Genomic DNA, 17,631 nt, shown 5'->3' with positions numbered 1-17,631 from the left:
ACTGATATCGAAATTACTTTACCTAATGAGCAAAATGACAATAATAACTTTTTAAAAGTATAACGAGAAATATCTAAAAAATTTACTTTATACACTCCCGTATCAAAAAGGGAAAATGGGACTAGTAGAAGTTAAATGTCTAATTCTGGCAAAAGACATGAATGCGGTAGATGCAGTTAAAAATAAAAAAATTAATATTTGAAATACAATGCAAAAAATAACACTTTTTTCATAGATAAGAATCATGACTATTTTTTCCAAATTCAGGGACAACTAAACGTTGCAGAAGCAGAAGTCTGCTTATTTGCTGTTTGGACTGGAGTGAATCATTCGTTAAAAATAGAATATATAAAAAAGTATGTAACGTTTAGGCAAAATAAAATGATGGACCATTATCAAGATTTTACATAAATTGCCTACTGTCAGAATTGATTGATTCGAGACTTCAGCATTCGATGCCCATCAAGGACCCATCCTATATCATTCAAGCGATTGAAAAAAAAGAGATAAATCCAGTGCAACCGATAAAGCATCAGAATGCTAGCAAAAGATTTATTAGGTTTATCAATATAAATCTATATATTATTATACATAATATAATAAATCTGTAGAAGACGCGAAGACCGACATCCGCGCGGACGGAGTCGCGGGCGGAAGCTAGTCAGAAATAAATATCTTTTGTTTTCATTTGCGTATTTTTCTATTTTATAATTTTTTAACACAAACATTATATTTTTTTTATTATATACAAAATTTGTTTATCCGTTTTATTAGTTAAACTGAACAACTTTCACTAAGAAACTTAGGTCGAAAAAAATGTATAGAGCTATGCATTTTGTATGGAAAGCTTATTTTTTTTTATATTTCGTCCAAATTTCTTTGTAAAAGTTGATCAGTTATATAAACATGAAGTTGAAGATATCAATAGAAAGTATTCGCAAATTTTGTGTACTGATAAAAAAAAATCACCCGGTGTAATTTTCACGAAAATTGTTTCAAATTGTCATTTTTGGTACTTATTACGAATATTAAATTATGCATTCGTATGATTTAATTTTTAAAAATTAAGTGGAGCAACTTTCCCTTAGTACATTTGTATTATTTACATATAAGATGACAGGATGCATTTGTTTGCACTACTAGACCAAGCCCTTAAACACATATTCGATAAGTACCTATTTGACAATTTACAAATTTAAAATACTGAAATATTTTATTTCGTTATGTAGTTATATGTTTACATAATGATTTCAAATTACAATATTTAAATAAAAAAAATTGTCGGATGTTTATAGAACCAACATTTACCTAATTAAATGAATCCCAAACACTGTTAGTTATGAAAAAGATACTGAATTGGCATAGAATAAATTCATATCGTACACAGGAGGATACACTGAAAGAAACCTTTGACGTATTTATATCAGGATTACTTGCGACCACGTGGGTTGATGAAAGAGGCTGTCAATATATTATACTAGCGGTCCGCCCCGGCTTCGCCCGTGGTACATGTTTACGTTTTGTCTACATAAGAACCATCCTCGTACTTCAAGGAATATAATAAAAAAAGAATTAACGAAATCGGTTCAGCTGTTCTCGAGTTATGCGCTTACCAACACATTTTGCGATTCATTTTTATATATACCTAAGATCCACCCAAATACATCGAGCAGTCAAGCTGAAAAAGTATCCACTAAGTAAGTATAAACACGGGTTTTATATTTTATAATTAGTCTGCACAGAAATCCTAGAATCTAGATTACTAAAATTCTTAATAATTATTAACTACTAGGTTTCCGCCCGCGGCTTCGCCCTCGCAGTCTAAGAAAAACCCGCATAGTTCCCGTTCCCGTGGGATTTCCGGGATTGCGTCATTTTCCCGGGATAAAAAGTAGCCTATGTCCTTTCTCGGGTATCAAAATATCTCCATACCAAATTTCATGAAAATTGGTTCAGTAGTTTAGGCGTGATTGAGTAACAGACAGACAGACAGAGTTACTTTCACATTTATAATATTAGTATGGATTAATTTCATAAAAAAATTACGGTAAGGACAAAAGATAGTATCTAGGTAATAAGTTTTTTCGAAACCTTGGCATTACGGCTAATACATACAAAGGAAATGACACTCACATATTATTGTGTGCTCTAGTTATTTTTTTTATTTTTATTTTATTCTCATATTCAAATTTAAATGACTGAAATAACACGTTAAAAAGGGACAATTTCAAGGAAAGTTTATGTAGGATCGCATTATCCCGTATAGAAACGTCCGTAAACTTTTATGTTCGTTTGGTAATATAAACTTTGTTATTTCATCATTCGTTTAGACTTTATTAAAGGTAATATGTACCTCCTATCTGTCTAGTATTCTAATAGGTAGGTATTATTCTTTTTTATTTTAATATCTTCAGGGTATTCAACCAAGTTTTCTTAGTTCTCTCTTTAATCTAAGTAAGCAGTGAATCTAACAATAATAACAAACTTGCTGATGAGACTTTTTGAAATGTCTGTTCAAATTTGTGAAATCCGTGGACTATTTAATAAATCAAGAGGAAAGCTTAGTACCACGGGCAACTGTTCAAACTAAGTTAGCAAATATTTAAGCAAACAGTTCAAGATAATGGAGAAGGTCAGTTGTAAGAACAGTTCCTTGATATATATGAATCCTTTAAGACCCCGCACTTACGGTTTAAACTAATGACGCATATTAGATGTGATTTCATTGACCTAAGATTCAAAACTTTGTACCTACATAGAAAGAAGTATTTAGGAAGTACTCAATCAACAACAAACAACAACAATCAACTCATATTGTTATTTTATATAATTATACACAATATTTCTTGCACTCACTCACAGATAGAGCAACCTATTTTATGCTTGTTTAGTTGGTTTACCAAGAACACGATAGTATGAATTTGTAAATTAATAGCACTTAATAAGAACTTTTAATGTAGTTTCCGTATTTAGGAATTTTATTGACGTATCGAGGGTCGCTTCTGGCAGCAACATGAGTTGTAATTTCCGCACGACTCACTGTAATGGTGATCGACGTTTTAAGTTACGGCATTTCGATACTGAATTACTTCACCACACATTATATTTTAGTGTGATTGGTTTTAATAGATTTTTAATTTCTATCTAGTCGTAGAGCCTTTGTATGTTTCAAAGATGTTTGATTAATAACTCACGAGTTAAGATTAATAAAAAAAAACATAAATATGGAATAGGGAAACGTGTTAATAAATTACATTTTCCTCCTTGTTTTTGTCCTTAAAAAATATTTAGGTATTTATTTTCTACACATATTCAAACTATCAGATTTAAAAATAATCATTTAGAAAGAGTACTATATTAAATAACAACCATATCGTTTTTTATTCCCAAGACACCGAATTACAAGATAATGACAAAGGAACATTTTCCAATTACGTTCACATCGCTGCTTACGAGCGTCGAGACGAATAATTCAATAATACAAGATGTCGTTAAATAGCAAGCTCTCATATTTCCTTCCTTTAAATCTCGACGTAAATCAACGTTACCTTCTGCAGGTAGAATATGTGTATCTAATGAAAAAAATCCAAAAAAAGGAAAACAATATGTTAAAGGCATTCCTTACACCAGCACAATGTGCCGTTTGCATACAGGTAAATATATTATTTTTCTTATACTATATAGGTACCTAATTCTTTCAATACATGCCTTAATTTATAATATGTATATTGTACTTTTTAATAATCATAGTAATAAATAACTAAATCATACCAAGCGCAATACAAATTTAACGCGAAGAAATATAACAAGCTCACAACTAACTTTCATCAGCAGGAAATTAAAAATCTAGAAAGCTTATAACTTATTCAATTCAGCACGCCTCAAGCATAGCCGTAACTTAAGAAAAGTATGAAAAAGTTAAATATTACAGAGAAGGTATTAAACGTTTTTAGTACATAATAATTTTTAGTAAATTTATAAACACAAAATATGCTTAATAACCATTTTTCAGTGGATGTTATTCTATAATTTCTTATTTGCCACATTGTGTGTGGCATAGGTACTAATTCATCATTATGAAATGTTTAGTCTAAATTTCAAATTCTATAGATATAATATGCATGGTTTGTTTGGTGCTTTTCAAAGCGAACATTCATTATTAAATGTATTTATGCTTTGTCTCAAATGAAATGATTATTATATCATATCCCATTTGGAGCAAAATTTATAAAAAATTGTAGGTATTAAATAGGTAGATACTATTCTAGATAAGTGTGTTAAAATATTTTCCATAAAAGAAATTGGTAGGAAATAAGGCTAATATTGGAGATCAATATTCTGACACACGAAGAGTAACGGAAGCATTATCGAAAATCTCATTAAGTCGGTTTCGATGTAAATTTGTATGATCGAGGCGAGTATCAGATGTTCGAGCGGAATCTATATCTCACGACCGCTGCTATTTCAGAACGGATATTATAAGTCATTACTTGATTTTATCAATGGAAAGTGTTATTACAATTAATGGCTTCTTGCGTTGTGTCTACCACACGATAAACTTCCCAGATCATAGAAATATGTAGGTACCTAATTAATATACAATTTTAGGTTATAATATTTTTAAAGTGAAACTTTTATTACATCGTCTCAAACTTTTTGGTCTGTGTAGCGCATGTCGCGTGACGGTCGAACCGTACGATAATTATCGTACAAATACGATAATTTTGTGCCTAAGTTTCACTTTTACCGTGGTTTCATAAAACCACACAACATTTTTTTATATATAACCTACAATTGTACATAAAAATCTGTTTAGAACAAGATTTACCCAACATACATTATACCTACATATGTTCAGAATTAATTAAACTTTTTTCGTATGGTGTACTACAGTTGGGATAGCTTCATAAGTATTTAATTGTATTAAATATGTTTAAAATGTACATTATATAGAGCAAACTCATAGAATCCTTAAAAGGTTATGTCGGAATCGGTAAACGGAAAACAAAATATATGCGACGCCCAAAAATTGTGAAAGTTTTGGGCGGCTCACGTCGCTAATTGGATGTCTTAGTTAAACAATTAATTTGCTCACAATCGCAAAGTTTGCTTTGAAATTATGCTGCATATAATCTTTACCGGGTGACGCTATTACGAGCTAGATTTTCTTTCCTTTGGAAAAACGTACAGGGTATCCATTTTGCTTTATGCAAAATTCAATGCATAGAACGCTTTCATTACATTTTCGTCAAAGGTATTAAAGTTCTATTATAAATTTCGCCGTAAGGAGAAGGAAATAATATTGTTTTATATTTTGTGAACGGATTAAGCAGAGTACTTACCTGTTTAATTCTCTTTAGGAAATGGAAAGATAAGGATTAAAAAAAATGGTAAAAAGTGACTGTCATCCTCTCCGAAGTACCTATGAGATAGATTCGCTACATATTTATAACAATATATCATTTTTCTAATTTATCCAGTATTCAGAAACATAGTCAATTCTGAAATTATTATAGCTAAATGTACAGTCGATGCTTCGAAACAAATTGCAATACAACTTTCCAGATCCTCACATAAATTACATCAATAAACAAAGATTTTCAAATAAATTGTGTGCTCAAGAAAAAAATATTGTTATTTTCTCACATAAAGTAAACAGATACGATAAAGAGCTGGAAATGAACAAATAACAAATTTTTATTATATACTAAGAACAAAGGTATGTATAGGAATCCGCGCTTATCAACAATACATTGCTTATTCATTTCATTTCGGCTCGGAAGAATGGCTTTTTAAAAATTAACGCACAAGTCGCCGTCCATTGTACATTTCATACATTGTTCTATGTTATTGTATCTGCATTTTTTATGATTTGGTAAAATCTAATTTTCCTGATTGTCCAATCAAATTACGAATTTAATATTTAATAATATTTACCTACACACATAATATATAGCACTTAGAATAAGTGCTGTATTAGATATGATATTTCATCTTGGTTTTCAGTAAGATGGATCCATAAAAGGCACACTTATCAATTGTATAATTACTATAACTATGTTTAATCTTTTTAATATATTTTATTCCGCATCGATATCCTAATTATAAAATCATCTTCATGGCATGCAAAAAGCAGAACACGTGCTACGGCTTATGTCGAGGTTCTTCCTGCAAAAATGTTCGTAGAACCCATCGACACACATCGAAACACCTACCTATTGGCATAAATCCGTGGTTTTCACAAAACTACCAAAACTCTTCTAGTTTCGAGAAAAACAACTCTGTTACATAATAATAATTATTATTATATAGGTAGTTATCCTATATTTCATTGAGAAGCAAGACTAAGAATCAAGATTCCAATTGGGGCAATGACTATTAGACAATAGACTCCGTTATACAGCTTCATTGGCTGCTTCATGGTGTGTTTTATTGGTGTACTTCAAAACACATTACCATATCTCTACGACGATATAAAACTCGATGTTTGTCGATCATGCAATCTGTTTCTAGTTTAGTCGTAGAATGTGAAGTAGCACTCTAACCTGAATTATGATCATCAATATCAGAACTGGGTATAATAAATTCCGTAGCTCATCAAGATTATATATTATATTTTTCAATGGGCAAAACTTGCATCAATAAATGAAGGATAGTATGAAATAAATACATTATACAGGGAAGAGTTTTTAAAATTATGAAGTACAAGTAGTTCCTGAGATTAGCGCGTTCAAACAAACAAACTCTTCAGCTTTATTATAATATGTAAGTATTAGTATAGATTACCTTTAAGAACATACTGAACACAAGGCATCACTAATAGTGCCGTATTATTTTGACCAATTTATCACCAGATTCCATAGCTTAGAAATAAATAAATGAAAATGGTTGTGTAAAATATTTCAGTAGGTAAGTAAGAATGTCCGGCCAGTGATTAACGAGGTGGGTAATTTGTGCGATGGAGGTCGGGAACATTACTAACCTCAGCTGGATTTCCCAATAGATTTGTTTATTTCAATTAAATGAACCTTAGCTCACTATTAGAAGAGATGTAATTACGTAACAGCCTCGGGATTTTGTTTTGGTTTAGATGCAAGTAAAGGTTGGTTAGATGGTGCAAGACACATTATTTATTCTGGTGTTCGTATTGTAAGATAATTATAATTTTGCACTAAAGGGCAGGTGACTTGAGTCTTGACTTAATATAGTTAGTTACCTAATACGAAATTTAGCATGAAAAAGTAGACCTATATTCTATCCATACATTAAAATTATGCTTTCAAAACACATTCCCAATAACATCTTTTACCTAAGTAATAAGTTATTCCCAGAAGTTCCAGTCCACGAACAAATAAGCTTCTTTAGAATGAAGTCTACAGGTAATCTTCCCAAAGACACGATTTCTATGTAAAATTTCTTAACCTTCAAGTATTTCAACGAAGAATTATGAGCAATGTGATTTGATAAATGCCCTACGAAAAGGAGAGAAATTTTCTGCCTTCATAACTTGAACAAATTGGATCAAAGTAATATGAATGGTTTCAAGATTTATAGGTTTCACCAAATGTTGACCTTCTGACCAATAAAAACATAAGGTTCTAGACAAATCGCTAAATTACAAAAATATAAGCAATGTTAACGACGAAATCTAGCTATAATTATTTATTAAAAACGAGGATATTATTATGAGCTGGCGCAAAAATATAAAAACAATTCTGCGTAAAAACAGAAGTCATTTTATTTACCAGTCTCTAGCGAGGGGGTGCAGATAAATCACCCACCCGCTGTTCCTAAGCACCTAATTTAAAGTAATAACTACATTATTATATTGAAATAAAGGCCAGAGAAAAAATAAAAAATGAGTGTACTTATCTAAACTAACTATACCGACACATTATGTACACACGCGAATCGATATTCCAATATTCAAAATATATATTTGAAAGTTTTTGTGTGAACATAGAATATGAGAAAGGCTTGCACAAAATTTAATCCCAGTCTATCCGAAAAGGCTTAAAATGCAACCACGTAGTTTTAATTTTGTTGCATTTGTATTCAAAGTGAATATTTAGACCGGGAGATACTGACACAAAATTTCGAGTCATTTGTAACAGGATGGCGGTTCTACAGGGGTCTTAGTACGCAATGATAAAAAGAAAAATGATGGTGTGATCGCTGGTATCGGTGGTTTAGTCGCGTGGGCGTTAGCCGAACTCGTCGGAAAAATAGCGAAAGTCAAACGATTTGTAACACAAAAATTTTAGTATTTACCGATAGCCCATAAAAAAGAAGTAGGCGGTAGTGTCATGCCATACTTTTCCGGTGTGACTTACAGCCCGCCATACCGACGCGAATATGTTGATTTAAATAAAACAATTATTCAACCATTTGTACCAGGCTAACTTTTGCACAGGTAACCATCGTCGTGCAGCCATTTACGAAAATCGCCATGCCATACTTTTCGGACGATTCCAAATGGTCGCCATACCGCCGAAAATCTGCAAAAAAAATTTATTTCGCCAAACTTTTTGTACCAGTATTGCATTTGGATTTTTGGAGAGTATTTGATAAAATGTGACCATTATTATATTTGCCATACTTCTAGTAGGGGGAAAAAGTGCTGTCATACTTGAAAAATTAATTTAGTATTAATTTATATAAGTGAAGATTTCCAACACCTAGATCTTTGAAATTTTGTATTTATATTCTTTGATCCTCAAACTTCCAGGAAAAATAAGTGCCATACTGTTACAAATCGTTTGACTTTCGCTATTTTCCGGCGAGTTCGACTAACGCCCACGCGACTAAGCCGCCGGTACCAGCGTTCACACCATCATTTTTCTTTTTGTCATTGCGTACTAAGAACCCTGTAGAACCGCTATCCTGTTACAAATGACTCGAAATTTTGTGTCAGTATCTCCCGGTCTAATTCTATTTGAAAGTATAATAATTCTGCTACTCTTAACTCAACACATTTTTGTCATAAGGCTTTGTCATTGGTTGTTAACAAAACAAGGCATGTAACTTGCATGTAACATTATACAATATGAATAATAACTCTCTAACTTTCCTTGTTTATATTTATACAATTCCATACATTCGCATTGTACTTCTGTACACGTAAAACCGCGCATTCAACAGGTAAACTGGAGTTTGAGCATACAAAAACTTCTGTTCTCTCAACAACAGCTACGTTTAAGTCTTATTTGAACGTCGCGTGGGGGAGTTGACGAAAAATATAAAAAGTAGTTAAGGAAATGGAAACCATTATGTTTCAGATAATAATTTTTAATTTGTTGAAAACAGCTAAGTATTTTATAAGTTCAATACAACCATGCATGAACATTGAACATATTATAATTTATCTTACCCACGAGTAGGTTCTAGATATTGCGGGAATATTGAGTACCTACTTGCAATAAGCTTTCAGCCAATATTTATTTAATTAAACGATAAAAACAACACACAATCAGGTGATTACAATAGGTCTATAGGTACTTAGTTCATAATAAATTACATTCTATTAAAAATGTAGCTGTAAAAATATAGAGGTGCCAACAATTTTAAATTCTAAAACCTTTAATTAAAGAAAAGCAAGCTTTATCATTTTATACTCATTCGGAATAACAGCTAATCCGTCTTTGACAACAACAAACAAAGTTGGCCGAGGGTCAGATTAAAAAGGTGAAGAGGACGCAAACAAATATTGATTCCCATTCGTAACTTGGCAGTCCCTTCGCAAACAGAAGGGTTTGCGGACGACACAAAGAGCTAACTTAGACGTATCCATATTAAATGAACAGACCGTGTCTAAAAAATAAATGAGATCTTTTTAATCTGCTTTGTGTTAATCATTTTCGTACGCTTAATAATTGTGACAAGGGATTAAATTTCAAGTAAGAACAACCACTTTGTACGTATTTAATATTTTTTTACAGGAATACACCTATATATATCATAACACTTTAGGTATCTCCTTTAAATTCTCTATATCTCTACCTTTTATCTTCCTGTGTTCGACGTTTCTTGAAGCCATCGATTGTCCTTGTAGCAAAATACAAAATATAAACCTTCATTTTACTGATTATTGAGGTCAATACTCAATACAACCCTTATGTAATGTGGCCATTGAAATTTGATTTAGGTAGCACAACATCGTATCCACAGAAGTCTCGTAAAATTGAATAGCTCTACTTATTACACAAAGTACAAGATTGAAGACAGAGGAGAGCTCTTCTAAAGCTAACCTTTGATAAAACCGCCGACCACATTCGTACTTCGTACACTAACTTAGTTTCAAGGGTTAAATCAACATGAAATACGATAACATTTTAATCAAATATTTCAGCAGATTTAATGTTCTCGTCATTGGGTATTTAAATATTATTATTAATGGAGTTGGAAGTTAAACGGAAATTGCAAACATGTAATTTACATGCAATTTTACCAGAATGAAAGCTTCCGCCCTGGGATGACCAAGCCGTAGAGTTCATGTGAATTAATTCGTTATTGCATTTTTTAGACTATCCTAGTTCATTTCGATTTCCATTTTGACTCAAATGAAAATCGTAATTACAGTAAAATATTGATAGAAATTTCAAATTTGGTGAAAACTAAAATATGTAAGTGTGTGTAGATAGTGTACTACATATTATACTCTACTGCCTCGGCATTTGCATATGATATAGGAATTCTTGATTAAATATTTTTCTATATCTTGTACGATGTGCCCACTCTAATGAAATAAAATTTGAAACTTCTGGACAATAACTGTTGAGTAAGTAAATTGCACCAATCACGATACAACCAACAATGCACTAGAAACAATCGTCAGCCATCATTAACTGCAAATTGAAACAGCTACACAGTACACGGAGTAAGAAAATAACGAACTAGAAAATAAATAGAAAACAATTTTTGAAATACAGTTCTTATTGTTGTACCACACAAAGGGTTGAAATTATCGACGCAATATATAATTAGTTTATATAATAATTTAAAAATATGCTCATAAATCTCGACGACACAAGAGCAATAAAAACGACATCACAGGACTACATAAAACTTTTCATCTTGTAAACACATTATTTCCGTCATTCCGCTCGTTAATTTATTTTCACAAAATAAAAATCAAATTGTAAAACAAGTGATCAATAACAGTTTTTGTATGATAAGCTGTACGAATAATCTCCATCGTGTGTATAGATACAAAGGTACTTTTAATTTTGATTTATTTACAATCCCAAATTTTGACAAATTTTGACTCAAACTGAAATTGTCTTGTCTTCATATTATTTTATTTATTATTTTTAGGTATAGACAATAATTATGTCTCTCTATGTACTATAGATATCACTATACCCTAAGGGCGTATTCAGAAAGAAAGCTTGAAACTTATAAGCGCTTATCGGCGCTTGTCATGTTCATATATTTTCCTGCGCGGGTTACCAGCACTGACAGGAAAATATATGAACATGACAAGCGCCGATAAGCGCTTATAAGTTTCAAGCTTTCTTTCTGAATACGCCCTAAGAGCAATACCTACTTAGTCTATGAATATGACCATTGACCATCTAAAAACCGTTGAAAAGTACAAGTGATTTTTTGCCTAAATACCTACTAATTGTCTCTGAATCGGTAAGGCTCTATTTACCTTCTAATTGTAGATGTTATTCATTGAACATATACACATATAGGTATTCAGTACCCTAGTAGTGTGTCATTATAATTAGGTACACAATATTATCTGTTTTATTGTTTCTTGGTAGTAAGTAATATAGAAACAAACTTTTCACTCTACGATGTATAATTTGAATTTGTTTTTATTGGATTTTTAACACCTTAAGCCAATATATTTCATATGCCATAGACCGACTTTGTTACGGAAATATATTACTGCCTACTTGTGCAGTCCAAATTCTCGAAGATTGAACGGCACGTTTCTACAATGCTTTTCATCCATCATCCTCATTAAAAATGGCATTTTATATTCATCATGTTTCGATTAAAAGTTCATACAACTCAAATTTTATTCCCGATGGCAAATAAAGCCAACATTTAACTAAACTACACTTGTTAACTCTCACTAATTTTAGTATGTCTACAGCAAGCATTAAAAGTTGGAAATTAATTAGGGCGGTGTACACGATACTCATTTAAAGTTTCCAGGTCGGGGCTCACATCGAGAACAGGCTTTATAAATCAACCACGAATATGTTTTATACTTTGTATGTTTTCGTTTGACGACATCTGCGAACTTTGCTTCCGATTTTTGTATATAAAGCTGTAGGATAATAAAGCTAGACCACGTACTAGCTAATTCATATGCCTATGCACCTATAAACCGTCGGTGAATACCTCGAAAGACCATTTCTTTTACATTATGTTTCTTCGATTTTACACATTTTATTGATTTTTTTTACTCTTGAATGTTAGATACAGAATGACTTGACCTGTAAATGTTTGTATAGAAAACGAATAGGTAGATCACAAACTTTGAGTCATTTGCCAAGGCTTGCTAATAGTAATACGTTATAGCTATCATCGACCATCTGGCTTCCTTTTATGTTAAAAAACTAACTCGCCAATGTGCAAATTTGCCAAGTTGATCCCAAATATCTAGCGCTACAATTTCGCTTCTAATGAAAGGGAAAATCCGAACGGAATCTAATATGCTGACTGGCAGATTTCGTTTGGACGTTGCAATAGAGGGGTTTATTTCAGACCGTGAGTTTGAACCTGACGCTCAGTTCTAACTCAGTTAAAGTGATTGCGCTTCAAAGAAACCAATAAATGAATTCTAGACGGATTTCCAGAGACATTCTAATATTCTACATCACATCAGCGTCTTATGAATTCAAGTTAAAAGCATTGAGTTACTATGTACCTACTACGTACCTACGTAGTACATAGTAACTCAATGGTTGAAAGAAAGATATGAATGTTCCAATGAAAGAATTTAGCAAATATTTTTACTGGTTGTAGATAGGTAATGTATCCGTTCTCTTCTCATACCTAAGTCATGGGTATCTAGTGAAAGTTACATTAGGGTAGGTGTGCATAATTTAGGCTTAAAACCCTACACAATTTCAATAACAACCCGTTTCTTTACAAACAGGTTAATAAAAATAAAACTTCCAAGAAGTAGTCTCAGTAAACAAAACAATAACAACATGCATAAATTAAAACTTCAAGAGTTCTTAACGAGCGCCCATTACGTTGATACGGTCATAGATATGGAAACGACAGCATCATAATGACCTGTTTTCTTTACGAGAAAAACTTTCCACCTACACATTTATTTGACGAGTAATCTACATAGAATCCACCCCATGTCTGTCTCTTGAGAATAACAAACACTCCAAGAAAACTCCAATTACGGTAAATACTAAATTGGTACTCGGTTGGTATAACTAACTTGGGAAACTTTTTGATTACATTCAAAAATACATTCTAAGAGCTCAGACATCTTCAACATGTTCTTCGAAACAAATTATTATAAGACAATTTTGACATAATAAATATCAATTAAAAGGATCATCTGCGTCATCTTCTTATTTTGTAATATCGTAGGGAACGTATTCGCGATAGGTGTTGAAAAAATCCCCATCAACAGGAAATTGATGGCCTAAAATTTATAGAAAACTGCTGATTTATAGAAAAAGCAACTGAAAATAATATACACAAAAGCAAAGTAAAATAATATTACTTACTTATCTACTGCAGTAAGTACCTACTTGCAAAAATTAGACACACATAGGTAATCAGATTTTCATTTGCTAGTGAATTGTCAATCTTACATAGAACTAGATGCAGACATAGTTTCCGTAAGTACATACTGCAGTGCTTGCTCCTAATGAGCCACTCAAAGCTATTTAGCACACTCCTTATTAAAAGTTTCTCGTTGCGTAGCTATTACTGCGTCTAATTGTAGTAAGTGGAATTTGCAATAAGTATCTGTCTGATAATAAGACTTTAATTGAAAAAAGTGAAAGGGCATTTCACATATTTAAAAGTTCACGAGTGATTTTAGTCTAGTCCCTATTTTTTATGTAGAAACTGCTCTATGCCAAGAAAGAAACCAAGCAGTATTATTTAAGAAACATCGTAACTCGTAAGTACTTTAGCTAGCATCCCTCGATCTGAAGTAACTTATAATTCAAGAGATAAATTAATCAATTTTGAGAAAACTTTCAGAGGCATAAAATTAAATGACGAAATCTTATTAGTTCCCTCCAAATAACAGCTTCTTTTCCAGAAGACTTCACGCAACTCGTAACTTATTTTCGTGAAGATCTCAAAAGTTGTTAATCTGCTTAAGAAGTTAAGTAATTAGTCGTGTCTTCGAAGGGGATGTATTCATCTCTTATGAGACGTGTCTTCATAATTCGTACCATTTCATGAAACCTGATAAGAAATTAAAACGTGACTGGGTTGTCGTAGGCATGTCTTAAGCCTTTTATTATTCAAATTCACTCATTTCTATTTACGTACATACAAATTAAATTCATAAGACATGTGACGGGAATTTCACGTCTGATCAATAATTAATGAAGCAATTGATAGAATAATTCATGTCATGTTGGCAATATAGAGTTAATTAAGTAGTAGGTACCTGCTTTTCCCTCGGATTATGCTATTCACACTTTTTCAAAATGAGTAAAGTATATAAGCAGATAATTTGTACACAATATCTTCATCCACTATGCTTCTGAATCATCCATCGTATAATATTATTTTCTAAGCTTAGATGGCTAAGCTAATTTCTATATCGGCATAGGAATTTGGCTCTATAATCCAACATTTTCATATATGTACCTACATAATTCATAATTCCTGAATTTTGGGATAATATATACATTTAAGATTTATTGAAACTAAGTATATTTTTATAGTAACCACATCTAATCAGTCATTCTATTTATGCTCTTGGGAAAGCGAAGACTGGAGTGTGCGCCATACAAAGCCGACCGAATCGATTGAGCAACAGGTACGTTGGTCCGTGAGAAGATTCAAGTCTGCTTCGTGTGAGGAAGAATAGCTCACACCACACAATACACCTGTTCTCAGCATTCGTGTCGCTATGAATAGCTTTCTTAGCTTTTCTATTTTGAATGTTGTAGGTATTTCAAGTGTTTCTATTTCAAAGAAATGACTGTTTTGGGAAATGGAAGGAATTAAAAAATTGGAGTATTCGTTGGGCGATGAGTTTGGAAATTAAAGTTCGAGCATTACCTATTCCATGCAGATTGCGAATTGTAAGTGAAACGTATTTTCTTCCTTTCTTGCCCACCAAAGACATATTTAAATGTTAATACGCCTTTCAATTTCATTAATTTATGTACGCTAACCCACAATTTAATATTGGCGCCTGGCAAATTCAAGTAAATTCCCCACAGATTCCATTAAAGTGTAGCAATTTTATGTATCGTACCTATCATGTTGAGAAAAATTCTTTCGGTGTTAGATAGCCCATTTATCGAGGAAGGCTGTAGGCTATACCTATATATCATCACGCTAAGAGTTAAGACCAACAGGATCAAGCACGAGCAATGCGGATGAAACCGCGCGGCACAGCTAGTCATAAATAAATTTAAAAAATATATTACATTTGTAGTTTTCCTTATCATACTAATATTATAAATGCGAAAGTTTGTGAGTATGTATGGATATCTGTTACTCTTGCACGCAAATACTACTGTACCGATTACAATGAAATTTGGCAAACACATAGAGGGTATCTTGAGATTAAGACACATAGGATAGGTTTTATCCCGGAAATCCCACAGGAAAGAGAACTTTGCAGGTTTTCTCATTGAAAACGTAGGCGAAGCCCGGTCGGAATACCGCTTTTTTAATAGAGCGCCGACTGTGGTATCAGAATCAAAAAATTTCGTAGTGATTATACCTAATAAAAGATAAATTATAGGTAAAGCCTGCGACTTCATCTTAAAAGATATGATCTTTTCATGTTTCTTTCGATTGTCCACATTAATCATGACTACAATGGATAAAAGAAAACGTCGTGATTAAGCTAGCTCGTTCAAGGATTAAAAAGTTCGACAGGTTACATCGGCCAATCTGCAATAATTGACGAGCGTGATGGATTATAGCACAGAGCACTTATATACCTATTAAGGATTGTATTGTAGTATCATTATAGTTTAGACATTAAGCATAGATATTAGGCAACTTATAGATTAAAATTCTGATAATGATTCTTTTATGGGGTTCTCAAGATTAACAGTCGACAATATCATTGACTAGGTAGGTAACTATATGACTTTTAAAAAATGTGAACCTAAAAAATATTATGGATAGAGACAATGGTAGAATGATCAATCAATTATGTATATCCTAGCTTATTTAAATTATGATAGTTTTAATTTAAATTTATTTTTAATGAAATATCATGTGCCTAAAGGGAAACCTTTAGGCACATGGTATTGTTTGTGTATTGTATTGTTTGGTTAAATGTGGAATTGTAGAAATAACAATTCCACATTTAACCAAACAATACATTCCAGTTACTAACAATAAATAGACACACAAATGTATCTCTTAAAAGGAATATATTTTCCAGTTTCCTATTTTCCATTGTTTTTCATTGACGCTGCACTCCTATTGGTCATGAACAGCCAAACATAATAATTGTTCAATTCAAACTAGTTCCTGAGATTAGCTAGCTCAGATAAAAATAAATCAAACTCTACAACCCTATAATATTGATTATTGATAGTCTGACATCTTTAAAGATTATGAATTGTAAAGGGATGTAAATTCCATTACTATAGTAAATGTTTATTGTTTATACCAATAGACAAATATTTGAATAAAAACCATTTATTAATAAAACTTAAATGTAATTCATACAATTCCCTAATACTGCTACTGAGTTGCCGGTACATCAAATGTAAATGCTAAAATATCTGGTGTCCTCAGTATGGCAGACTGCATTTTTAAATTGGCCGGTGTTTTAAGATCATTCACAAGTACTTCTGTTCCATCAGGCTTCCAGACTGAGAATGTTGCCTCCAAAGTCGATTTCTCATATGTTAATATATTACATGGCTGACCTAGAACAATTCATATCAATTTATATAAAATGAAACATTAAAGTATAACTTCTTCACAAACAGTATCTCTTAAACACTAATATAAGTTTGGTACATTTTTTTCCTTAATTAAATATTTACTATAAATAAATAATTTTCCTATAAAGCTATGATACATAATCATGGCTTTAAGGCTATTACCTTGTAATTCACAAACAGATCTTAGAAAACCTTCTCTTAATTCAGCTCTTGCCTGTTGTTTCTTAGATTTATCATTATCGGGAACCATCGCACTCAAAATTAATGTAAATTATATTTTGTATCTACTACCTATGTTCTATATTATGATCTACTATGTTCTATATTATGATAAATATATATTATTGATAAGTATATTTCTATTTTCTCATAAATAATAATTTAATTAGGTGATTTGGATTTAAACGATACTTTGTTTACAAAAAATTGAATTAATAGTATTTACATTTTCCAAAGATGAAAGATGTCAAAGTCAGATGGTCAGAACCACAGAGTAAGAAATATACACAGAGTACCAGACCATAGTGTTCAGAAGAGC

General features: G+C 31.9%; 1 protein-coding gene across 1 annotated transcript; it reads right to left on the bottom strand.

The window, feature by feature from the left end:
* Nucleotides 1-16,826: 16,826 nt before the first annotated feature.
* LOC149906654 (gem-associated protein 7-like) lies at nt 16,827-17,387 on the bottom strand. The gene is made up of 2 exons (XM_090104196.1): nt 17,256-17,387; nt 16,827-17,075 (listed from the first exon to the last, which is right to left on the bottom strand). The coding sequence occupies exons 1-2, from the start codon at nt 17,341-17,343 to the stop codon at nt 16,888-16,890; spliced, it is 276 nt and encodes a 91-aa protein (XP_089960322.1). The 5' UTR covers nt 17,344-17,387; the 3' UTR covers nt 16,827-16,887.
* Nucleotides 17,388-17,631: the final 244 nt, after the last annotated feature.

The sequence above is a fragment of the Colias eurytheme genome, chromosome 8 (assembly GCF_061535395.1).
Source record: "Colias eurytheme isolate Ceu_HAF_F1 chromosome 8, ilColEury1 Martin Lab GWU primary, whole genome shotgun sequence".
Classification (NCBI taxonomy): domain Eukaryota; kingdom Metazoa; phylum Arthropoda; class Insecta; order Lepidoptera; family Pieridae; genus Colias; species Colias eurytheme.
This window is presented reverse-complemented; position numbering and strand designations above follow the sequence as displayed.